At 32.0% G+C, this 25924-nt stretch overlaps 2 protein-coding genes across 17 annotated transcripts in view; one reads left to right on the forward strand and one right to left on the reverse strand.

The window, feature by feature from the left end:
- Positions 1-533: 533 nt before the first annotated feature.
- Positions 534-1601, reverse strand: moi (modigliani). Of its 3 annotated transcripts, none has more exons than XR_011396972.1 (3): positions 1292-1601; positions 826-1224; positions 537-749 (listed from the first exon to the last, which is right to left on the reverse strand). XR_011396972.1 is itself a non-coding variant. In XM_014243606.3 (2 exons), exons 1-2 carry the CDS (start codon positions 1510-1512, stop codon positions 876-878), a joined length of 570 nt encoding a protein of 189 aa, XP_014099081.2. In that variant the 5' UTR covers positions 1513-1601; the 3' UTR covers positions 534-875. The 3 variants fall into 3 exon arrangements, 1 of the variants encoding a protein (XP_014099081.2); XR_011396971.1 differs by having other exon boundaries at positions 537-752; XM_014243606.3 differs by having other exon boundaries at positions 534-1224.
- A 281-nt stretch (positions 1602-1882) lies between these two features.
- Mbs (Myosin binding subunit) overlaps positions 1883-25924 on the forward strand; it is a 68482-nt gene continuing 44440 nt past the window's right edge. For 5 of the 14 annotated variants that reach the window (XM_070111567.1, XM_070111569.1, XM_070111565.1 and 2 more), the window contains exons 1-9: positions 2028-2480; positions 3557-4923; positions 21684-21796; positions 21958-22258; positions 22333-22592; positions 22658-22752; positions 23835-23987; positions 24450-24593; positions 24662-24755. In XM_070111567.1, the coding sequence (XP_069967668.1) occupies positions 4669-4923; positions 21684-21796; positions 21958-22258; positions 22333-22592; positions 22658-22752; positions 23835-23987; positions 24450-24593; positions 24662-24755 (1415 nt within the window). In that variant the 5' untranslated portion in view covers positions 2028-2480; positions 3557-4668. The other 9 variants (XM_036364210.2, XM_036364212.2, XM_036364217.2 and 6 more) reach the window with 9 other exon arrangements.

Genomic DNA, 25924 nt, shown 5'->3' on the forward strand with positions numbered 1-25924 from the left:
CAGCCGACTAGAACGTACTCGTACATGTTTGTAGAGTCACACAAACGCATTGCATATATTAAGTACATATTTGAAGGCAGGAGGGGTGATTCCATCATAGGCAATAGTAATGGCGCATATGGTGGTTGTAGAGGTAGTAGCTCACTACCTATAACGCTCATACTGCGCAGCTACAATTGAGAATTTGCGTGGCTCTAAATGGTAGACATTTTAAATTCGTATTATGCGAGAGTAGTGTGGGACATAGTTTTCACACGTGCCGGTTCGCTAATTTTTGTTTTGGTTTTTGTTTACTTGGCCCACACCACCACCTTCAATTGCTCTCATCATACATACGAGATATTGCAAAATCGTTTTTCCATGCAAAAATGCGCTCATTTGTTTAGATCTGTATAATATTTCAATTTTATTTACATATTTTTTCGGATTACATAAATGTATTTTATTTTTTTTTTTATACATTTCAGATTAGAAAGTTAGACGGTAGTAATTATAGGAACTAATTTCATGTGCTTATTTGAACTACATATTTACATAAATTTAAATTTAAATTTGAGCATAACTAAACGCATGTGTGGTTTAATTCATTTTTAATTTATTCATTACTATCCCATTTTCATAAAAGTTTAAAAAGCGTGTAATTTATAAAGGCGTTGAAGACCAACATTAATTTTTCCCTTGGATTAGATATGGACAAACGAACTTCAGTACTTATAAGTTATTGAATATTAAAAAGTAAAGTATACAGCCTGCTTTATAATATAATAACAAAAACAAATTTAAATATAAACACACACAATAAACATGTAGAATTTTGCAACATACCTCAGTTCACTTTTGCAATTTTGCATATCGTTTTCCAAAAGCATCAACTTTTATTTATCACTTTTGTGATTCGAAGTAAGAAGTCGAATTTTTAAATGCCTTTGAATGAGTTCCACGGCACAATCTATGTAATCGATCTTAAATATATTAATCGCCGGGAGGTACGTCCGGTGTAACCCCTCAAGCATTTGATTTCTATTCGTTTTATCACAATTTGTTAATTCTAACTCAAGTGCTCCACGAGGTGTCATTGACAACCAGTTGTCACGCGAGCTATTGGGGTTCCAAAGCACCACTTCACCACAAACTTCACAATATTGTCCAATTTTCAATTCAACGTCTGTGGTGACGAATTTAAATAAACGCAAATTTACTGTGCCTTCCGGTAGATTGCAGGCCCTTTAAAGAAAAAACATTAAATGTATTTTTTATAGAATAATTTCTACATGGATTAAATTATGAAAACCTGGGTAGTATTGATGATAAGTTGATATTTTCCAGTACGGGATAACCATTTTGGTGTTGATTCAATTTGCCGATCACAGTGCAACGTCCATGGTGTAATTTTAGAAAGTTTTTTTGTAGTACCAGCTCTTCTACTAAGAGAAATTTATGATAGAAACAATATTCTAGTAAATCAATACCTTCCATGCTTTCATTTAATTCATTTGCTTTAATTTCCGACATTGTGAAGATTACTATAACATGTAATAATTTATATTCTTTCCATTAGCATCTGAACAAAATATACAAAATAAAAGGCGCGAGAGCTCACATATGTACGCTTAAAATACCGGGGGTTTCAAATAACTTGAAATTTAAACTTTGTGTTAGTAAATTTATTAAAATAAAGAAAATGTATAAATATAAGAAGGTACATATTTGAAATGTAATCATATTCTTAAATTCTTTTTAGGTTGCGATTTTAAAAGAAATTGAGTAAATATAAATATTTTTGAGTACTGTTCATTATTACTTTTTAATATGCAAAGTATAACTAAACATAGCTAGGCGGAATGTCGTCAAAAGGAGAATGATAATCAGAGCAACCCTGACAGCGAGAATGTTAAGGAAGTGGCAGAAATTGAGAAAATTTGTACGTGAAAAGATCAAAATTGTCGCCGAAGTTGACGAAATCGAAAAAAAAGCGAAAACTTTGGTAATTTAAATGTGAAATTTGTGTGTTTTATGATTCGGTAATAGTTAAACTTATGTGCAGTAATAAAATATTTAATTGTTGAAAATCTAAATGTGAAAATACACTGAATTTGAAGTTGAAAATCGAAGAAAAGTTACCGAGGTTTTTTAATAGAAAGAGGTGCGAACTAGCTGGAATGCAAAGTGCAGCAGAGGCAATGTTCGGCAGTGGGTCCAAAACCCCCACCTCAAATTATACGAGTAGAGATTACTTGGTCGGTCGGTTAATGTGTTGCGAAAAAGTCGAATAATTGTGAGAGGAGTGGCGGCTACTACTGCGTATGGATGAGCTAGTTACGCGCAAAACGCATACAATTGAAGGACAGAATGTTGGCTGCCATTCTCAAAAGAAAAGTTGAAAGAATAAGTGGTTTTAACGAATTATATTAAAAAAAAGCGTAGTTTTGACGGTTGAAAGTGATTTGTCGTTGTGTGAATGAATTTAATTGGAATATGAAGTAAAAAGTATTTAGTATTTGTTCTTACAATTAAAAGTGAAAATCTTAATATCCTACTAATTACTTTAAAATTGAAATGAGTTTCCATATATATATTTATTAAAGTATATACCAAATTGAGTATATCATATCTTTTTTATGCAATCGCTTTCCATTTTTGCTATCTTCTTTATTCTATATTCTTTTTTGTGTCTGTTGCAAGATTTTCACGCGGCTGTTGGATTTATGTCAAATTGGAAACAACAACTATTCAAAGCTATACGGAGACGCAACAGAGGCAACAAAGACAGTGTCAACAGATTTATAGTGTGATAGAATGTTTACCCGCAAAATTGAATGGGTACTACATAGGAATCCTTTCAATTTTAAAGACATTTTGATTATATTATCAGTGTCGATTTTGTAATGGTTTAGATTTCATTATGTGAAGCAGTGCTGCTCTGCCGGCATTCCTATAATAATATTCCGATTACGAACTAGCCGCACAATCCGATAGTTGCGGCTATATTTGCTGCTGATTGTGTTGATGCAACAATCTGTTATTTCTGCAAGTACATTCTACTCTTCTTGTTTAGTTGTCTGAATCTTCGGGAGCGTTCGGTCTACTTTATTTGACTGAGTTCTGTACTGTTCAAATTCTTAGCATGGCCAGGGTTACCGTATGATTATTGCAGTTTAGTTTTAAAGAGCAAGATGAAATTTTTCCACACATCAAAATTTCAAACACTATTTATTTTGAAACATACATGTTTTTCAGCTTGTTAAAAACTAAAAGAATAATCGTAAATATAGCATATTATTTTGTAGCGGAAAGCAAAGAGTGTTGGCAGTACTTATTAATTAGATTGATTTCGGTGTGGATACCGATCGTAGTGGAGCTGCGCAGTTGCTCAGTTGCCACAGTCAAAGTAGCTATTTTCCCCATCTTCATAAGTGTTCTGCTTTATATCCATTTACACGAGTATTTCTGATACATTTTTGTTGATTGCATTTGGCTTATTGTATATAGTAACGAAGAGAATAGGCGAAAATAAATAGTGTGCATTAAAAAAGGAAACTCACTTGAATATTTTCAGAACAAATAGACTGAGGCAGGCAGCAATAATAACCGAGTATTCACGACTCAAAGTAATCAATACACTAAAAGCATTATGAACGAAATGGAAGTTATAAAAAAAAAATATTTTGATATACAATGAAATTTGAAAAAGAATTGTATTTTTGGTTTGTAAAGGAAAGAGAAAAAATAAACGAGAAAGTGGTGGACGACATAGTCAGAAAGTAGAAGTGAAATAATTAGGATACGATCAAAATTGCGGAGTGTAAATCGGTGACTATAGCGATACGTAGGAAACAAAGCAATTCGAATCACAAGTGAAAGAGAAAAACGAAAAAATAACAAACAGAAAAAGCACCGGAAAAGAGGCATATGAAAGTTTAAACGCAGTGAAGTGAAAAGAAGAAATATGATAAAGCAAAATTGTGAAGAAAAGCTGTTATGTGCAATAAAGGTGCTGGCTCGGTAAACGAAGCAAAAAGATAGTACTAGATAGAGTGAAGTTATTATTTTTTTTTGTATTACATTGTGTGTGTGAGAAATTAAAGAAGGAAGCAAAGTAAATAAGAGCAAATGTGCAAGAAAGCAGAAAAGTTGATTAAATCGGGCAAAGTCAACTCTAAACGACAATTGAAAGCAACTAAAATACATACAAATATTAGTTTCGAAAAAAACAATATACAAGATCATAAATATTATTACCGAGTTTGAAAAGAAAACACAAGTTTGCTTAGTGCTTGTGAATATCAATTTACATTCATTGCAACTTAGTGCATATTTTTGATGCTTCCTGACAAGGGATATATAATAAACACGAAGCAAAAGTTAAAAAATACAAACAAAAATTTAAAACGTAACTTTAGTTAGTTTGCGCTTAAATTTGTTTCGCACCTGGACCACCACTTTTCCAATTTCTAGGCGGGATTGTCAGAAAGACAAACTGCCTTTTATTGACTGCCAAACAGTCTAACAGGTCAGGCGGTCGGCTCAACAAATTGAAGGAAGGATTGAGTGATCAATTCAAATTGCTGACCAAGTAAGGTCGATCTATTTGAAATTCAAAATATCGACTAGTAACAACAACAACGATTACGAAATTTGTGTAGCTGTAATAAAAAAAAAATTTCCGAAATGTCTTCTTTGGACGTGCGCAACAACTCGGCGGTGATGAAGCGAGCGGAGCAACTTAAGCGGTGGGAGGAATCAGACACAAATCGTCAACCACCAACACCACGTCCCGAGCGAGGACGCAAAATAAAATTCTCTTCAGGTTGTGTCTTTCTTGCAGCCTGTATGTCTGGCGATAAGGAGGAAGTGCTAAAGCTATTGGAAAGTGGTGCTGACATAAATACAGCTAATGTTGATGGATTAACTGCCCTACATCAGGTGAGATGAATAGAAACCTTTATTTTAAAAATAAATGGGGATTTAACCAATAGATTTTAAAAGAACTGGAGTCAAATTTGGTAATATTAGCTTATGCATTATGGTTTTAAAACTTAAGCCTCTTTCTCTTTAAATATTTAACATTTCTTTGCTAACTATTTGCATTTTAATATGCAAAATTGTATAGCTACCAAGAGAATCTATCATATACTCGTAAGTAGTATCCTATTTGCATCATATAGAACTAGACTATTTATGAAGACACGTGAATGTGCCTATTGCGTCAATACACCTCAAGTTTATTTCGAAAATTTACGCTGCCAAACAATATAATCCACCTATATCTGAAGACTTTCCTCACTCTTTCCTTTCGTGTAGCTACACAGGCCATAATTATCGCCGAACAAGCAGTTCGTCCGACCATAGGCTTTGGCGGCGTGAGCAACGTACAACCAAATGCCTTTGTACGCCACAGCCCTCAGCCACGGCAGAAAATTAACAAATTCGTTTCTAATGCAAACAGACGATTTACAAACCCACCAAAAAATAAAATCTATTTATAACTATGAAATTATTTAGCTGGTGTGTTTCTTCATATGGTGTATATAATTGTGCATGTACATACATCTATGTATGTCTATACATGCATGTATTTTTTTTTGCAAATCATTTACGTTTGCTCTAATGAATTGCATACACATTTGTATATGTTTTTTTTCTTCGATTTAGTGCGTACTTTTATATATTCTTTTCCACAATACTATGCAAATGTTGTTGCGTAGAAAATATAGCATACACGAACCTTAATTGATTCTTAGTTTTTAATTGTAATTAGTGGCTTAACCGAAAGAAAAAGAAAAAATAGAAGCGTTGCCACAATATCCACCCAACTTCTTGTCGTCGTAACAATTGTTGGAAAATATTTTTGTTGTATTATCATATGTTGATAAATATTATAAAATAAGTACCTTATTTAAAATTTTGAAAAATTATTATACAAATAGTTAAACTATATTCCATTTCTGAGTGCAAAGCTTGGCAAATTTTTATAAAAAAAACAACCGAAATATTATTTAGAACAAAAAGTGCATACCAGATGTATGTAATATGTATTTATGAATATATGAAAATGTATACGCATTTAAGGCGAACTTTTACATTGTGTTAGTTTTTAGTAATTGATTCGTCGCTATATATAAAATATTAGGTTATGACTCTTCACTTTCAATTATTTTGAGCAACAAGCTTTTTGGCATGGAATCATTTTATAGCATTTACAAATATTACAAACAATCTGTCATACCTATATACATAAGTATTTACAAAACAAGCGCCTTGAAACTCGGTCGTTGAGCACCTCACAGATCTAAGTGACAATAACCTTTGTTTTCAATGACATGGCCAATGTTATTCTCTGCTGTCTAGAATTTAATTTAATAAAGAAATAAAATTCTGTATTTCACGCCAGAGCGAGTATAACTAAGTAAATCACAGTTATGCCATTGGCATTGCTAGAGACATCCAGTGTTTTTTCAATTTAAGTGGGTGGGTGGCGGCAGCCTTCGCGCAAGTGTGAGTCTGCTACTTGTGACTTTCACAGAATGTGTTCGCAAATTTACATACATATATACATATATATATGTATAAATGAATTTTTATTATTTTAGCTAAAATCGGTGAATAAATCGGCACTTGCATATGTACCATATGCTGACCTATTACTAGTACCTGGACTGTTTGACTGCGCACGTTCCTTTATTTCAAGTTAATTTTCATTTATTTGAATCCGTTTTATTAATTGCAGTAATTTTTCAGTATTATTTTAACATTTTGATGATTGTAGTTTTTCCTATATATTTCTATTTCACAAATAAATTGCCTATAAAAAAAAATAAATGGCAACATCAAACGTTTGTTGACGCGTTTTATAGCCTTGGCCTCGTTCTAGGCGATTTTCTATCACAAATCAAACATTTCACAGGAGGCAAAAGCTGCAGCCAGCGGCAACGCAACAACAATGCTCTTGACGAACACAATTACAGCTACAAAATAAATTATAAAAATAACAAAATTTCATACAAATTTAATTTGATTTGATTTCGTGTTTGTTAATTTTTTTTCTTGCGTTTTTTTTACTTATTGTGTAATTAGTGATTTGGTAATTTCGATGCCCATTATTTGCTTTGGTTATTGTTTTTATTTCAAATATATACATTTCTTTTTTATCTGTGGTTTAGCTTTACTACTAACAACTTATGTAAATTACAAAATCGTTTGTGAAATAAGTTTTGGGTTTTTCTTCAAGTTTAATATTTTTTTTTTATTTAAAATTATAATTGTAAGCCTTAAATACAGTGAGTGTGAGATATTGTATCGTATTTCATTGTTGAAGGTACCTTTTTCCTAATTTTTTACTATGAGTCCAAATAAAATAAAACAAAAATTAAAATGACAGGCAGCAACCAACTGTTTAGTGAAAATCAAAAACCAATCAGTGGCGTATAACGTACATTAATTCTATGAAGAGGCTGAACTAATTTTTTAGAAATTTTGGAATTACAATGTATTTGTTGTCAATTTTATTTATACTAATTCGTCCACACAGAGAAAATATTTTAATGAAAAAATATATATATATATATAATTATATATATGTATATATAATTAATTAAAAAAAAAAATAGTTTCATCAATTCTGCGAATAATAATAAAATTTTCCAATATCCTCTCTATTTGAGGATTTATTTTTTATATAAGGTGTGCAATTTAATTAAGCAAAACATTTGATTTTCTGTTGATCTGACATCAATAATTAGAATGTCAATTGAAGACACTAATTGCTATAACTAACATTAAACACAAATATCAAATTGCTAATCTTAAACATTGTTTTTTAAATATTTAAATTATATTTATAGTTTTTATAAATTGTATGATACCTGACATTAGAATAACAAAGAAGCAAATATAACCACAGTTAAAATATTTTATCATTGCCATATTTCCAAAAAAAAAATATCCATCATTTCAAAATTGATTTTTAACAAATCATGTGATTACATATTCCACTACTTCCTTTTATCGTGAAAGCAATACTTAACAAATTTTATTTGTTTAAAAATTTCTCCACCCCTTTTTTAACTTCAAGGCAACAGCAGTTCCATATTATTTGCTAAATACAAACTATTGTATCATTGTGAAAAATTTCGCAAATTTTATTTCTGATCTCAGTGAGTGTAGTACAACTTAGATAATGTGGCACAAGATTGACCAATTCTGCCATTTAATGATATTTGTTCGTCTCATGTATAACTTGGCGCTGAAAATGATGACGACAAGCGAGCGAGCCGGCACATGCGTGTGTTATTTTTTATTTTAGAATACTAAAAATATGAAAACGTCTCAAAAATTCCAAGTTTTCAAAAAGAACAAACAATAATAAATACAATGAAAATTATATGGATGCAGAGAAGTTGGCAACAGTTGTCCAACGCGAAATCAGCGATCGTGAAGGCAATGATGGCGGCGATGATGCGGAAGCCAGAAGAATTTCACACATTGATGCGTAAAATATGAAGTTGTCGTTTCCCTTTTTTAAATTTTCCCCCCTAAAACACTTGCTACAACTCAACTAGCAGTCGTAGGCTCATTGTGAGCTCACAGAACACACCCGCACATCTTCTGTCCATCAGCCATAGAGAAGGACGTTCGTGCGTCATATGTACATCTGCTGAATGATTTTTTACTTAATCCAAAAATAAAACTCAAAATTGTTGCAAAAATTTTATTCATTTGGTGAGCAGGAAAATTTGTAGCAGCATACTGGAGGCTAACAAAACTATGTAAGCACATATACAATAAGCAAGTGAGCATACGCAATGCAGAAGCGCGCTTTTGGGTTGGCGAGCGAAAAGCGGCAAAAAGCGTCGAAAAGGCCACGCCTCAACAGCATGCGATGTGCCGCAATTAATGTTAATGGCTGTCTGTGTTTTTATTTTTTATTAAATTTTTTTTTTGCGTTTTTCTCGACATGCGAATGGATGGATTAGTTGCCTTACATACTCGCACATGCTGGCGGAGCTCATTTGATTTTTATGTAGCTTGCTGTGCTTGAATGATATACGATTAGATAGCCGGTGCGCGTTCATCACTTCCTTGAGCAATGAAATTAATTCTATTCTAGATCACTATTGTTTTATTGTGCATACACAAACTTGTATACTTTGTGTATCCATGCCATATTTTTTTTATTAAATATACCACTACATTGTACAATAATTGATATTTGATATTATAATAAAAGCAGAAAATTCCTGACATTTCCATCTCAAACTAACAAGTTCTTTAATGAGCAATGTTGCCATCATTTTATAAACTCAACCTGATATTAATTTTTCATAATTTTATAATTCACAAAACACAAATAAAAATAATTAACTAGTATGAAAACCAGAAATAATCCCATTTTCACCTTTGGGTACATATTTTTTATGGCTTCAGTATAGACTATGCAACGAGGTTTATTATTTGATTAACGCTTTATGTTCATTATTAAAAAAAAAATCGCTGATTCATACTTGTACATACATAAATATATGTATATAATCAGTTCCGCCTCAGTGCATTTTCTAACTAATCTATTTTACCTCTTGAATCGATTCAGTAATGCATGGGCAACGGGTCAAGTTACGGTTCTCCAAACTACGTGATAGTTATCGATAACAACTGTAGTCAATAAATGTATAGTGTGGTTACACAAAGTTTAGATTTAAGTACTTTGCAAGCAGTGACTATTTTCCTAGTAGACATTTCTATTCCCATAAATATGAAAATAAATTATAAAGACACCTTTGAGAATAAGCGAATTACTCACCGAAAAATGTGGTTTGTTCCCATATAAATTGCCTCAACCAGAGACTTTTAAGGCATTAGCGTGCACTTTCTTCTTATGTTATTGTTTACATACCTACTCGTATATAAAAAATTTGGCTGCCTACAACTGTTTCTATATTTGTGCCTCATTTCTTGCATTTTATTTATTTATTTATTTTTGGTTTTTGGAAAAAAATCCCGTGACTTATTTACGTTTGAATAAATTGTTTAAAATTTTTATTTATAGATTTATTAACTCAAATGATGTAAAATTTGCAGAAATCGCCTATACGTTAATTCTTGAGGCAAGTCGTGTAAAATGTGTAAGACAAAAAAACAAACATTTTCAAATATTATTTTCATATATTTTCTGCAGTCCTCAAACTTAAATACAAATAAAATAATCTATTTTTTGTATATACATACATATGTATGTATGTATATATGCACTATAAATTAAAGCTAGCATATACAAATCGAAACTGCGTTATTACAACCTAAAAAATTTTACCCCAAACCCCTCTTAAATCGCACCAGAGTTATGTGTTTGTGTGCCTGCAGTTGTTGCAACCAAAAAGGGAATTGCGAAATTTCGTGCGTGCGCTGCGTTTCATTGGCGTTCTGCCGCTTCAACTGCACACTCCTCTCCAGCGCGTGGCACTTGTTGTTGGTATATCTATATATATATAGTCATTTGTGTGTCTGTTTAAGTCAGTTGAATGTGTCAGCAGTGCTACATAATTGTGGCAGTGGCATCATGCGTTGCCTGTCAAATTGTTTATTGCCACAAAAACTATAGAATATGCAACTTTGTCTTAGCATATTTGTGTTTGCTATAATTCTTGTTTAATTTTTTTCTCTTGTTTTTTTGCGCAACGTATTTTCCTATTTTTATTTTGCAAATTTTCGCTTTCGTCTCTGGTGTATTGCATGCATTTTATAGTCGTATTTTTCGTGTTTTCTCAACCACATTCCAATGTTTGTTTTTATTTATTTTTTCACTTTTTTTTTTTTTTTTGTATGGTTTTGGCCTTTTTGACAACTAGCGATCGATATTCTTGATGACGTTGACATTACGCTTCATTTGTAATTTGATTGATGACGTAAGAATTGAGAATATTTGAAACCAAAAAAATGTGCTAGTGCAGTTAATAAAGATTTTGATATCTTGCTTGTTGTAATTAAAATATATATATATTTTTTATTCACGATTCATGAATCATGTCTTTTATCATAGATAAAAATTATTTAATTAAATTTTCGATACAAGGTTTGACATAACCGATTTAGTGTTGCCATATATCAACGAATAGATTTTTTTTTATTAAAAATATGATTCCTAAGTTGTCTTTACACTTGAGTAAAACAATTCCTGTGTAGCAAGGTTGCATTTGATATGAAATATACCATCTGATCAAATTTGGACTAGGCCAGATTGGTACAACCTTTTTTATGTTCGTATGAAGTTTTATCTTCAATTAGTTATTGTTTGCTTGACAGCTGTTTGTTTACGACGCGAAAAATTTGGCGATTTTGATCATGGAAAAAAATTTACAGCGAGCTTGCTTGAAATTTTGTGTTTCCAAAGGAATCACGGCTATGGAATCGTTAAAATTTTAAATAAGTGTTAAAGTGGATTGCCTACTTTATCACGAATACGTTAAAAAAAATTTTTTTTTTGTCAGTCCAGGTCAAATTTGTTCAGATGGTATGTCTTAATAAAATGAATTCTACCTGTTAGCAATTTTCTGTTATAGTTTTGTTTTGTCTGTGTTAAACCAATTTCAGTCTGATAACTGTAAATTTTTAACTCTTAAGATTACGGTATAATAAAATGCATAGCAATTAATAACATAAATTAAAATTCCACTGTAATTATCAAATAATTGACATAAATTTTATGAAAAATTTAATATAATTAAAAATTTAAATAAATAAATTCCTTATCAAAGATTCTTGTTGTCCATTAAACGTCAAATTTCCTTTCAAACACACATATCGACGTAAAATCATTTGTAATTGAGATAAAAGCAGAGATATTTTTTTGTTTTACAGAAATTATTGCTGTAATGTTTATTCCTAAAACTCAGTACGTTTTTCATTAAAATCTGGACGCCTGCCAGGTAATTCGTTTTGTAGAAATATGTACACGTACATATGTATGTTGAAGAATTGCAAAAACGGCTGGTCAAAAGCCGATCACGTACATATTACATAAGTACATACATATGTAGATATATACGAGTGTATGTTAATATACACGAGCAAGCATTTACATATATACATACATACATATGTATGTACATGTGGGTATTGTTTCGGTCTTTATTTTCTTTATATGGTTATTCTGTCAAGACAGAGTCAATAACAATCATACAAATAAATTTTTCATTAAACATTTTTAATCAACCACAAAACTAACTATCCTTGTAGGGGTACTGCTCGGTCATTCTGGTCATAGGGAATGTGCGAACCGAAATACATGAAGCTATTGTTCTTGTTATATTGTCAACACCTTATATGAATGAACCTTGCATAGAGCATTCTCGTGAGAAGTTATTTGAGTTTCGGAAACAGGAAAAAGTCATAGAGAGCAAAATCTGGCGAGTTGGTTGCTGGACTGACATTCTTTCTTTTTTTATTGCAAACAAGTGAAGCCAGATCTCTTGACGCAGCTCCAATAAGGGTGTATGAAAGTTCCAGATGAGAAATTTTTTCTATGATCTCACTACCTTCACGGAGTACTCTATGCCTAGTCGCGCTCTCAAGAGCTTATATATATGCTGAGCTCTAATTTTCGACATGTGGAAAGTTCTACATGTCTTCAGCAGATTCCAATGAAATGCTGGATTAAGAGGTCAAATCCACTTGGGAATTTCAACATATACTTATATCTGTCCATATATTTGAGAATTTTTTTTAAAACTTAAAGTTTATCCGACAAAGATTTTCGGAGATATCAGCGTATTTGTAAGATTTTTTTTTACCTTAGTGTAAGCGGCTGCCAAAAAATTTTACGATTTTTCGAAACGCTGTTTTTAAAGTCGGTGAGGAAAATTTCTAAGACACGGCTGTAGCGATCGACCTGAAATCTTCACACGGCCTTCTTAGATATATTTGTCAGGTACTTATCGAAGTAATGATATTTTTGATCATAATTTCGACTTATTAAGTCACTCCGAACTGTAAATTTGTTTACAAAAGCTGACTGTTTTTTTGAGAAGCCACCATTTTGAAAGAATTGAAATTTTGACTACTCCTTCGATGATTACCTGTCGTCTTCCCTTATAGTATTAATATTTCTTTTTTGGATTTGAGATAATTTTAAGCAGAAAAACTTCCGCACTTACGAACAACTTTCTTCGAAAGTCCTCCTGGCTCTGCTACCGAAGGGAATTCAAAATTAATCACCGATTTTTAAAGTATATTGAATTCTGTAAATGGACATTTGTTTCAGCTATACATATATTAAATAAAACGCATCTTCAAAAAATAAAAATAAAAAAACAAGTTTTTTTCTGACTTGCAAGTTGATATAAACCCTTAAGGGGTCCTTAGAACTCTGTAAAAAAATCCGATCCACAATTTTTCATCAAAAACTGTTCATTAAACCTCTCTAAACTACGGGTAAACACATAAAGGCTATTCAGGGCGTATGAGTAACATGCCGTAAACTAAAACCGTTATAATTGTACACCAAAATTTCCAAACAATTCTGCTTCTGCTTTCCGCTTCAGTTCATATTTACATCGCCGCTTACGTGCTTTTTTGTTGATTCGCATGTCTGACGCCTGCTAGCACCCACTTTTTTGTTTACATTCGCTTTTCAAAAATACATAACACACATACAACATGCACACTCATGTACACACGTGGCCACGCATATTAAACAACACACACATGCATATGTGCTTAACTAAAAGTAAATAGAAATAAAAAAAAAATACAAGAACTTTGTATGCGCAAACGAAAACATATTTACATACATATGTACATAGTTTTTTATTTTTATAAAATCTATGTGTGTATTTATGTATGTAGATTTTCTAACACTTACACTTTTACCACTTGTAAATGCAATTATATTATAGCCGTGCAGCCAGAGAGTAGGTTGGCCTTTTTATTTTAATTTTAATTTTGCCGTAGTTGTTGTTGCTGTTGCTGTAGTTACTCCGTCTGACGCGTTGGGTATGCGCTTGAGTAACAAATGGGGTGAATAACACTTTATTTGATTAAACTTGCGCTAATAGTTTCTATTATTATGCTCAAAGCGATGCGGCAACGGCCGCTTGTTGCTGGCGCATGCAGCGCAACAACAAAAGTAAAAAATATAAAAACGAAAAAAGTATAATCAAAATTATAAAAAAAAAACATACAAAATACCTCATACAATAAACATTGCAAGTGCAATCGTCAGTGCCAATGCGGCAAACAGACCACGAATTGAGAAAAATAAGAAAAAAATTAACACTTTTTCAATGCACAGCAGTATTGTAAGTATGTAAATATGTATGTAGAGATGTAACTGTATGGTAGTTGGCTGCAGTCGTGCCGACAATGCATAGTGCCAAGCAGATTAAGAATCAAGAATTTCTCATTGAAAGTAGGCATTTCTCTATCACTGGCGACAACAACCACTGACACACACACATACACATTTGTATATATACATACATGCATACATATACATATGGTGTATGTACATTGCTCATTACATGCATTTAACACAATGTAAGGCCATACATACATCGTTTTCATTTTCATTTTTTTAGCTTAATTTTTTATTTTCGTCGAAAACTGCATTAATTGTATCAATTAATTTCAATAATCTTTGGTTAGACAATTTCAGACATTAAAACGAAATTCATAAATTAAAAATTGTGTTTAGTTGCATTTCTTGCAATAACGCAGCATTGAAAAGTATATATATGTATGTACATATTGTTCATATGTATGAGGTGTATGTGTTGCGTGCACATATAAATCAAAATACAGATGAAGCCTTTAAAAATAAAATTGTCAGACAAATTTAATTTATACTTAAAATATTGAGAAATTTACGAGCCTGCAGCATTCGGTTCAAAAATTTGTTTGCTTTCATAAATATTCATAATATGGTATTTGCGTGTTTCAGTATTTCATCTGATCAAATTTAACCCGGACTGCCACAAAAAACTACAATTTCAAGTATATTATTACCGCCTTCAAAATATGCTTCTTACCATGGCCTCGGCTAGAATGTCCTTCAGTGCTTTCAGCGAATTTTGGATTTTTCAGTTTCGGCTTGTTGGGCAGTTTTGACGTCATCTTAACAAACCTACGTCTCGTCACCAGTAACAATGCGTTTGTTGAATGTAGGGTACACATCTACGTTGTCAGCCATCTCTTTTACGATATCTGTTCGAAGTTGTTTTTGCAAGAGATTCAGGTCCATATAGTCCAGCATTAACACGCTTCATACTTAAAATAATAACTAAAATATATTGAATCAATCCATAAGATATGTTGAGATCCTCTGCTATCTCTCTGATGCCAACTAGACAATTTTTAAGCACTTTTTCTTAAAATTTTTCGATGTTATCGTCAGCAGCACTCGCATCAGATTATCAGTTTAAATGGATTGGTCCGAGTCAAGTGTGATCAGATGCTTATTGCACCCTCTTTTTTATCGGATATAAAGTCGCATAGCACAAAGAGAATAATAATAAAATACGAGGACCATGAATATGTGCAGTGTTTTCTTCGAGATTTTAAATTTTCCTATAGGGAAGTCAAACGAGCTGTCAAAGTAAACACACGTTTTTTTTTTACCTTTTTTTGTACATTATTTAGAATTAGAATTCGAAGACTTACTTCAGAGAAACCTTAAAAAATTGTGAAAATTTAATCAAATCAATTATAGCGATGAGGCCGACATCGCCTTCATCGGATCGTGAAGAGCTTCTGCAGGCTTCCTTATTTCTAGAAAAAGTTAGTTACTAATATTGTTTACATGTCGAAGTTTTTTATCGCCTTTCTTAATCTGAACTGGAGCCAAATTAATCACGACTCTTTGATAGGTCACGGTTAATGATATATGTTGTTATGCCAGTTACGATAAACTAGTTTGAGACCAATATAGCGAGCAAGATTAACAAGTTAAAGCCGGTGGTGCAAAATTGGACCGAAATGATGATCTTAAGATGTGGTTGCGGTGACCATATGCTCAAACATCTGTTCAAGAAATTATTTAAAGATAATTTGAGAACTAATTACATCACACTGAGTTTTTTATAAGATAATATGTGTAAATCGTATCACTCGAAGATTTATGCAAAGGTCTGTTAATATCAAACATTTATTTTGTATGCAAATTATAGTTTTTCTTTTCACAAAATAACCTTTGCCACTTAAAACAACTGTCAGACAGAATATTTCAACGCCTACATTTATGTATAAAAATATTCTATCTGAAAAAGTGCAAAACAGTCACTATTTGCAAATATCTAGGTTAATACTGTGATAAGTAGGTACGTAAATAAGCATAAAGATGAGCAAATATGCGGCTGAGCGCCGGCAAATGAGCATGCAGACCCATTGACATGCACAAGGTGGGCTCAAAATGTAAGGAGGTTCTAAGTTTAAAAAAGCTCTTTGATAGTTGTCAACCTCTTTTAATCAGTTATCTTCTCAATAACAACAAATCTCTGTTTTTATCAAATAAGTAATCTTCGTCAAACGCTCAAGAACTGTTCTAATGGTGACTCTGTGAATCTACAAACAGATTTACCTTAATTCCACGTACGCTGACACCAATTGTTGACGTCTTAAGCTTAGAGATACATATGTTCACAACTGGCATTTTTTCGCTCGCTTGGAAAAGCGTATATTATTTTACGAAATTTGTTCACTTAACGTAATTTCAACGATGGACCAACAATTCTAGCATTTGATGCGCTTAATTCCATTTTTCCTCAAAATTGCAATTCTTTGCTTACTTACTTTTCGAGCACACCTCGTATTTAATACTATTTGTACGTACATAGCTATGTGTATATGTACATATGTATATTTGTTACTACAGTCTGTTCAAATACACAATACAAATGGCGCTGAATTTGCAAATATTCATCTTTTTCGCGATTGCATTCGTTGGCGACGTCAGCTCATATGTAATCCCTTACAAATATGTACATTTGTACTTTGACATGTTCTTACATACACACATATATTTATGTTGTTATGTATTTAACTAAATCGTTTCTTCACATTCAAATACCATTTGTGCAGATTAAAAAAGCCTCCAAATCGTTTGCATCGCATTCTGTTTTTATCTTTAGTAGGGGCAAACCAACTCATAATGATTTATGTTTAGATAACACATTTTTCTGTACATATGTATATAAAGTTGTGTATAGAATAATAGAGTAACTTTATAGAAATATAAATGTAATATTTAAGGCCTCGATTACTAATCGTTTAAACTTTAAAAGTAGACCTCCTTCTAATTGTGATTGCCTCGTGTCAAGTCCGTTTTCTGCCATTAAGTAGCTTTATCCACTTGCTTGTTTTTTGAAGAGGCATTTTGTGTATTAATAAATTGTACATTTACAGAATTTAATGTATTTTAATAATCGGCGACTCATTTTGAAAAAAATTGCATTTCCTTAATCCCGTAATCAATTTTCAGAAGGATCTTGAAAAAAGTTTTCTGGTAATAAAAATAATTTTCTGCTTAAAATTATATCCAATCTAAACACCAAAAAAAAAATTAAAAATATTACAATATACATATGTATACAGGTAATGTTCGAAGGCCTAGTCAAAATTTGTTTTTTGACAAAAGTCGTTTTTTGTGAAAAAATTTCGATTCGTTGAATAGCATAGCATCCGTGCTACTTTTTATAGATTTTATTAGATAGCTTGATTTTTTATGTGGAGGTTTTATTAATTTTTCTATTCTGGTAGAAATTGAGTTGTAATTCTAATTTTTATATTCGTTTTTTAATTTTTTTTTTGTCTTTTCTTCAATTGAACTTTATTTATTCTTTTTTGCAGATGTTTTTTATTTTAATTTTATTTCTTTCTTTTATTCATTTTGTACAAAAAATAGTAGTTTGAATAACTTTAAAATTTAATTCCTCATATGAATTTTCCATGAACTCATTTATAATTTTATAAACAAATAACAACAACTCATTGACAACAACTCATTTGAACTGGTATACTCATGAAAATATTACCCACATCACTGGCGCCACGTGTACGAAATCAGCTGTTGCTATTAATACATTTGCTGTTGAATTTTCTAATTCTCACATAAGATAATCAAAGAGGAAGTGCTGCAGCTGATGCGTCATTGAATTATTCAACTTTTGCACTTAATAATCAGAAAAAAAAAATTATTAGAGTTATTAAGAAAAGGATAAAAAAATATTCGAAAAACTAAAGTAAAAAAGTAAATATTTCTTATAATTTAAGTAATATTTTTTTATTAGTTTTACGTAAAAAAAATTTTTTTAGAACAGTTTTCCGAATCATGTTCCGAGCTTCTATTAAAAGGCGCAATACTAAGACAGGAAATCCAATTTCTAAGAGAAATTAAAATTATTGGAAACCGCAATGAAAAATCTTGCTTCAATTAAACGTTCTTACGATTATTATAATTCTGGTTGGATATATTGTGGTTTTTTGAAAGATTTTAATCTGCATAAACTGAATGAAAACATTTATAGCTTCAAGAATATTTTACGCACGTACGCAGTTTTATTGTTACGCATCTTATTGCATCAGGTCTTACAACGGAACCTAGTCTTTTAAGCCGAAATTTAATCTATACTTAACTAAACGACTACGTGATCAAGCTTTCGTGCGCTTGAGGTTTCCCGAACATGCACAATTTTTGGAAAAGTTAATTTGTAATAGTTGACGCCTGGTGGCAGGCAATATTAAAACTTCGAGTTTAAGCCACAACATTCGATTGTGGATTTAAAACAGAATCATAAAAACAGCTCAATGAATTTCTTATTTTCATTGTTTTTAGTAAATATTATGATGAAAAACGAAAGTGGATATTATAAAAGAAATATTTTCAAATCGTTGTAAACTTAGGTGTGTTTAGCTGCCTGCTTATATCTTCATTTACATTTGGGGAATCTAGATTATTTTTATTATGAGTATTCTAAATAAAAATTATAATTTTTCAAATTGATTTGAGTACAATTGTTAGAATCTCAAACGAACGTTTCAGCCATAAATTAATAAAAATAAAAAAGTGTTGTATACCTCTAGGCGTATTTCAGCGAAGTCACACACCATGAAAATGGCAAAAAATTATACTAAAATACAGAAAAATATGATTCAATATCAATATGCACCAAAATTGAGAAATTAATTATGAAGTTTATGAAATTGGTTTCTATAAATTAAGTCAACATAAAAAAGGTTTTAAAAAACAACAAAAATGTATATGAATTGCATTTAAGGGATTATATCGATACGGACCGAGCTGGACCGATCGACTTAACTTTTCACACGATTGTTAAAAAATGATAGAGGGAAGAAGGTTTTTGATAATAATTTCGATTTTTTAAGTCACTCAGAAGTGAAAATTAAACAAAAAAAATATTTGTTTTTGGGAAGCCGCCATATTGTTAAAAATCAAAATTTTGTCTATACCTTTGATTATCACCTTTATTTATCTAAACTTATAATAATTTTGTTTTGGTTTTTGTATTTGATATAATTTTAAGCAGAAAAATCTTTCTCACCGCCTGATACTTTTTTTCGGAGGTACTCCAAAAGATCGGCTATCAAGGAAATCAAAATTGTATTTATTAATTATTATTCACTAACATTAAATTCTGTAGAAGCATATTAATTTTATTTATTTATTAAATTAAATGCCGCTTCAGAAAAAAAAATTCTCGAAAAACGGAATTTTTTGACTTCCAAGTGGGTATAATTCCTTGATGCATAAATTACATTTGGCTAAATTTCCGCAAACTTTTTCCAAATTCCAAATATGTATTTTATGTTATATAACGATGAAATATTCACGTACCCATTTTATTATTTTTGAATTTTTCCAAATCAATTTCTTCGACTATAAATTTGAATGTAGAACACACTCTCGATTCGCTTTTGTACAGTCATCACATTCCTCATAAATAATCTAATTTCATAGATACATTTTCGATTGTGCCGAATCCGAATGCTTTATGCAAATTGATAAGGCAAACAAATAGTAAGAATAGAAAGGTGACAGTCAGCAGAGTGGCAGGCGTCGGCGCCTCTATTTTGAAGTGGCGTTTAGACATTCCTTCGAGCACACCAAAATCGGCATGACTGCTTGTTTGGCTGGCCAAAATAACATTATATATATTTAATCGTTTTTTCCTTTCCTACATACATATATACTTGATTTGCCGTTATCAGAATGTGTACTATAAAATTTAAACAATGCGCGCTGGTGAGCTGGGCAATGTGGATATTTGCACCTTTTGCTAATATTATTCTACTTTCTGTTGATTTGTTATTGTTTATACATACATACTCGTACATACCTATTTGCATGCATGTTGCTGCGTGTTTGTGTGTGTGTGTATATATGGGTGAAAGAGGCGTGAGGCGTACTATTTCTCCACCATTGCGTACCACCTTATTCCGCAATCGGTGCAGGGCATTGTCGAGCGCTGGGAGAAGCGATGATATCATCGTCATTTTTGTGCGAAGTCCATTTTACTTTTCACTTTAAATTTATCGCCGCATAGGAGTTCATTTTTGTTGTTGCGTTGTAACTATTCTTTTTGTTTATCAATTTGATAATTTTTGTTGTAATTTGGATGTATTCTAGGAAATTTGCTGTACACTACTGCTGTATTTACTGTATTAATATATATTTTGTGGTGATAATGACGCAAATTTTTATTTTCGAACTTTTTTTATTGTAACAGATTACATGCTTTTTACTCAAGTGTCTGTATTTTTCTAGGTAAAGAGTGCCTCAATGGTTATTTGTAGTAATAATTTATATTTAAATTGATTGGAATTTTTTACATATGATAAATTTCGACTTCTTATGAAATTCTCTGTGGGAAATTTAATATAATTTATAAGTATTAATAACAATTACCCTGAACCGGGTATATTAAGTTGGCCACGAAGTTTGTAATAATCAGAAGAAAACGTCGGAGCGCCTAAAAATAAAAATATATATGAATGATTAGCATGATGAGCTGAGTCGATTTAGCCATGACCGAATGTACGTCTGTCTGTCTGTATATACGCGAGTCTCTCAGTTTTTAAGCTATCGTTTTGCATACATCCAAAGAAGTATTCATTTGTCGGAACAACGATTTCGGACCACTATAACACACAGCTGTCATAAAAACTAATCGATTAAAATCAAGCCCATGTATAGAAAACTTTTTGATTTGACAAGATATCTTCACGAAATTTGACATGGATTATTGTCTAAGTCTATAATCTCCGAAAAAATTATTCTCATCCGGACCACTTTAATATATAGCTGACATTGAAACTGATCGATTAATTTCAAAATCTTATATGCAAACTTTTTTATTTGTGAAGGTTATTTTATAAACGATAGAATAAAAGTTAACCTTTTTTCTTGGTTTTCTTAAAAACCCGTTTACCCGTTTTTTAATAAATTTCTCCAGTTTCAAATTTTTAAATTGATTTTCCAACTCGTATCAGAGTTCAAAGAAATATGTTATTAGAATAGTATGAGGACCAAGGGTCTATTGAGCCCTATATGCTATTAAAAATTTTAGTTTTTATTTAAAAATTTTGTAAATTATTCATTTAATTTGTGTAAATATTTCTTTTAAAGATGTAAATATGTCAAGCAAAATAAAATAAATCTCGAATTCTGTTATTTATTTTAGGCTTGCATTGATGATAATCTAGAAATGGTGGAATTTCTAATCGAACATGGCGCTGATATAAACAGACAAGATAATGAAGGTTGGACGCCGCTGCATGCCACCGCCTCATGTGGGTGAGTAACCAATTGGTCAAAATGTTTTTGAAAGTGAAATTGGCAGTAATAATATTAAACAAAAAATAAATAATTTCTTGCGCTTGTTGACACCACTTTCGCAATATTTATGTCGTTTTCATTTTTTTTTTTTTTAATATTTTTGTTTTTGCTGTGGGCAGCTTCGTGAGCATAGCGCGCTATTTGGTGGAGCATGGCGCCGATCCGGCCGCTGTAAATAGCGACGGTGACTTGGCCGTGGACTTGGCTGTCGATATACAACATTTGGCGATGATGGATTTCATGCAAAAGGTGATGACTGAACACAATATCGACTGCGAGAAGGCGCGACAGGCGGAGGAGCAGCTAATGTTGAGCGATGCCAAGAAATGGTTGCGCAGCGATGCGTCCGAAGTGGATCGGCCGCATCCGAAAACAGGTGCCACAGCGCTGCACGTAGCGGCAGCAAAGGGCTATACAAAGGTGGGCGTTTATTTAATTAATTTTAAGGCAAAATTTCATTGCAATTTCTTCAAAATTTTTTTGCGCTCTTTAAGGTTATAAGTTTACTACTCGCCGGTCGTGCTAATGTTGATAAACAGGACAATGACGGCTGGACGCCGTTGCATGCTGCATCACATTGGGGGCAAAAGGAGGCCGCCGATATGCTGGTCAATGCCATGGCCGATATGGATATACGCAATTATGCCGGTCAAACGTGCATCGATGTGGCCGATCGTAAAATGGCGAAATTCTTGGAGGAATTGCGTAGTACCAGCAACAAACGCATCAAACGTCGTCCTTCTAGTCAAATCAGGTTGCAAATTTCATTGAAATCACTGTACGTTGTTTTGTAATTTCTTCTCTCTCTGCTTGACACAGAATCTCAGATAAAATCGAAAATCACATTGATAATACGCCAACGAAAATCATACGAGTGGAAGTGAAATCGGATCAGTCAAAGGATCAAGCGAATGGTATGTGTGCACACAACTGCAAATATAGACGTACATAGCTACATAGATTTTTAATTTACGCATCAAACATTAGTTAAACAAATTTTAATTCTTATACCCTGAACAGGGTGTATTAAATTTGCCACGAAACTTGTAACACCCAGAAGGAAACGTCGAAGGTCCTGTATATATGTAAATGATCAGCATAATGAGTTGAGTTGATTTAAGCTTGTCCGTCCGTCTGTATATACAGAAACTAGTTTCTTAGTTTTTGAGATATTGCGCTGAAATTTTGTACACGTCCTTTTCTGCCCAAGAGGCTACCCATCGAAACCGCCGATATTGGACCACTATATTATATAGCAGTCATACAAACTGATTTGACAAGATATCTTGACGAAATTTGACATTGTCCAAGGCAACGCTACAATCTCCGATTGTTCAGATCGGTCCACTGTAGCATATAGCTGTCATACTGATTGATCAAAATCCAGATAAAAATCTTTTTATACCCTTTTATGCTAGAAATTCACCTGTGAAGGGTAATAAAGCTTCGGTGCAGCCGAAGTTAAGTTTAATTTTTTTTGTTTTAAAATAATTTTAATTACTATAAACTAATATTTTCTTAAATCAATTTTTTATTGTTCATTCCCGTTGTTTGTTGCTGTTTTTGTTTGTGGTTTTCATTTTCATTGTTACTTACAATTCTTTAGGTTCACATGGTCGTTAAGAAACTTCATTTTTTGTGCACCAACTTAACTGTCTCCAGTTTAAATTTTATATATACAATTAAAAAATTAGTTCTTCTGTCAAACTCTTGAGTTGTACATTCGCACTGCCATTTTACCATATACAGAAATTATTATTATTTTTTTAAATATTTTAACTTTGCATTCGTTGGCATTTTCTACACGAAAACCTTTAACTCTTACGAATATATCAAAGTTATTTACATACATATGTACATTTTGTATTGCATTATTCCCAATTGTACATGAATGACTGTGAATTCTTTGGCTGCCATTTCCGACATTACCACCTGGCTCATCGTGTCCATTGTGTCAAAAATGCGTTTCTTGTATATACATATGTTTGCCTAACAGCTTCCATAAACGAAAATGAACTGCCAATGATTGATAGTAGTGATCAGCTGGAACCTCATAATCTAGCACGCATAGCTGAGTATGATGAAACTGACTCTGAACTCACCGACTCAACAGAGAGCTCACACTCGACCAGCCTATCTGAACCTGAAGGTATCTTTGGTGAATGCGTGTGTATGTGTGTTTATTTTTGTTTTGTAGTACTACAGCATTACCACCACTATGTTGCGGAAATGCTGTAGGGAGTTATATATTCCTTTTATAGTTTGAACTTGGTTTTGTATGTTTGTATGTATGTGAGGTTGATTATATTTAGCATTATTTACATATTTTGGCCTATAACTCGTTTTGACTTTGACTATAACTGTGACTGGCGTTGATAAAACTTATTTGTGTTGTTTTTGTATTATTTTTAATATTAATTTGACTTAAAGGTGACACTATTTTTCTATAAAGAAAATCTGAATATCGTTTATACCGTTGCGTTCCACTCTAAATGTTTGAGATATTATAATTTATTTATTTTTTGCCGCTTTTAAAATAAAAATTCTCCTTTCTTGACATTAATTTCACTTTTCAAACTCAGCATTATTATAAAACCTAACTTTATTGCAGATGAAAAGTCAAAACAATCGCATGAAACCGTCAAACCATCCGCCGTTGCTACAACAGACAACCAAACGGTTGAGGATGAAGCGCCATGGCGACGCAACAGCTTGGCAAGAGCGCGCACACAAAATGAAAGTCCAACGAAAATTCGTGAGTTATACTTTATAACGGTTATGCGTAACATTAATGACGCTTTTTTCTGTTTTTACGTTTTCTAGAAGTTCCTGAAAAAGATGTTAGTAAAACTAACAACACCACAGAGACATCAGATGTTATTTTAAGACGCACTCAGAGCTTTGAGCATGACGAGAAGTGAGTAACAAAAGCGTCCACTTATGGCGGCTAAATATAAGTTAATTAGTTATTAATTTTTTAGGCACATATTATGGTTATTTGCAAGTTATTTATTATCTTTGGTAAAATTAATTGAAATTTTTTGTTCATAGTTTGTGTTTGTGTATGTGTATAGAGTTGCTTTTCATATTTAAAATTTTTTTTAATTCATGCGTAAGTTTTTTTGTTTATGTACTTATATGTGTAAGTATATATGTACATATATGATATATAAGTTGCTAAATTTTAAACCAGAGCATATGTTCATTTTCAGTCATGAATTGCTTTTCATTTATGCATTCACTTCATTTAGAGAATTACATAAACATTATAATTGAAGAATATGTAGGTGAAGAATTGAGTGTGTAATCTCTGAAATGTTAGACCGAGTTTACACGCGAAGACTTTTTTTGCTCATTATCGGGTAATTCTCTTTTAGTGTTGATCATTGCATTCACACGGGCGACACGAGTCCAGCAACTCGAGTCGGACAACTTTCTGCATTCCTTTTCATATAAAATTTTAAAATTCTTGTGAGCTTCATGTACGCAGTGTACAAACATATTTTTCACAAATAATAATTAAATTTTTATCCTTGTTTAGCCTTTTATAAAGTATTTCCATTATGCTATGGATATTTACATACAGATTGAATAAAGCGTATTGCCTGAGTCACTCGGTTCCTTCGTTTTTTCCTTGTCGACAACAAAAAACCAGTTTGGACTACAAAAGTCTTCGAATCTGAACTCTCTTTTACAACCATAATAAGACATATTTGAAAATTCAATTAGTTCAGTTAGAATTATAACGAATTTTATAAGATATTATTAGTTATTGATAAATTTATTTTTGGTATTATACATAACGACTAGTTAACTTTCGCTTTTTCGGTTCAATTATTCTCACTTAAGTAAAGGTATTTAAAAAAAAAAAACAGAGATTAATCGTCGAAATAACAGCTCTTAGTCGGATAAAATCCGAGTCAATTCCGGTAACGTAGAACCGGCTGTTGTGGGAATTGTTTCGGCACTTCATCTGTGGGCTCTGTTTCTTTCACAATCGAGTCTACGTAGCCAAAACGAACCTGGGTTTATATACTGTAAACTCATCAGCATACCTCAAATTTATTTGGAAAATGCTTTATGCCG

This window comes from Bactrocera oleae, chromosome 6, assembly GCF_042242935.1.
Source record: "Bactrocera oleae isolate idBacOlea1 chromosome 6, idBacOlea1, whole genome shotgun sequence".
Classification (NCBI taxonomy): domain Eukaryota; kingdom Metazoa; phylum Arthropoda; class Insecta; order Diptera; family Tephritidae; genus Bactrocera; species Bactrocera oleae.

Bases quoted from the DNA above. Each gene is read 5' to 3' on its own strand.
- moi (XM_014243606.3), bottom strand. From the start codon at position 1,512: ATGTCGGAAATTAAAGCAAATGAATTAAATGAAAGCATGGAAGGTATT. The intron at 1,225-1,291 runs GTTTTCATAATT...TTTTCTTTAAAG, and splicing joins TTATCATCAATACTACCCAG to GGCCTGCAATCTACCGGAAG.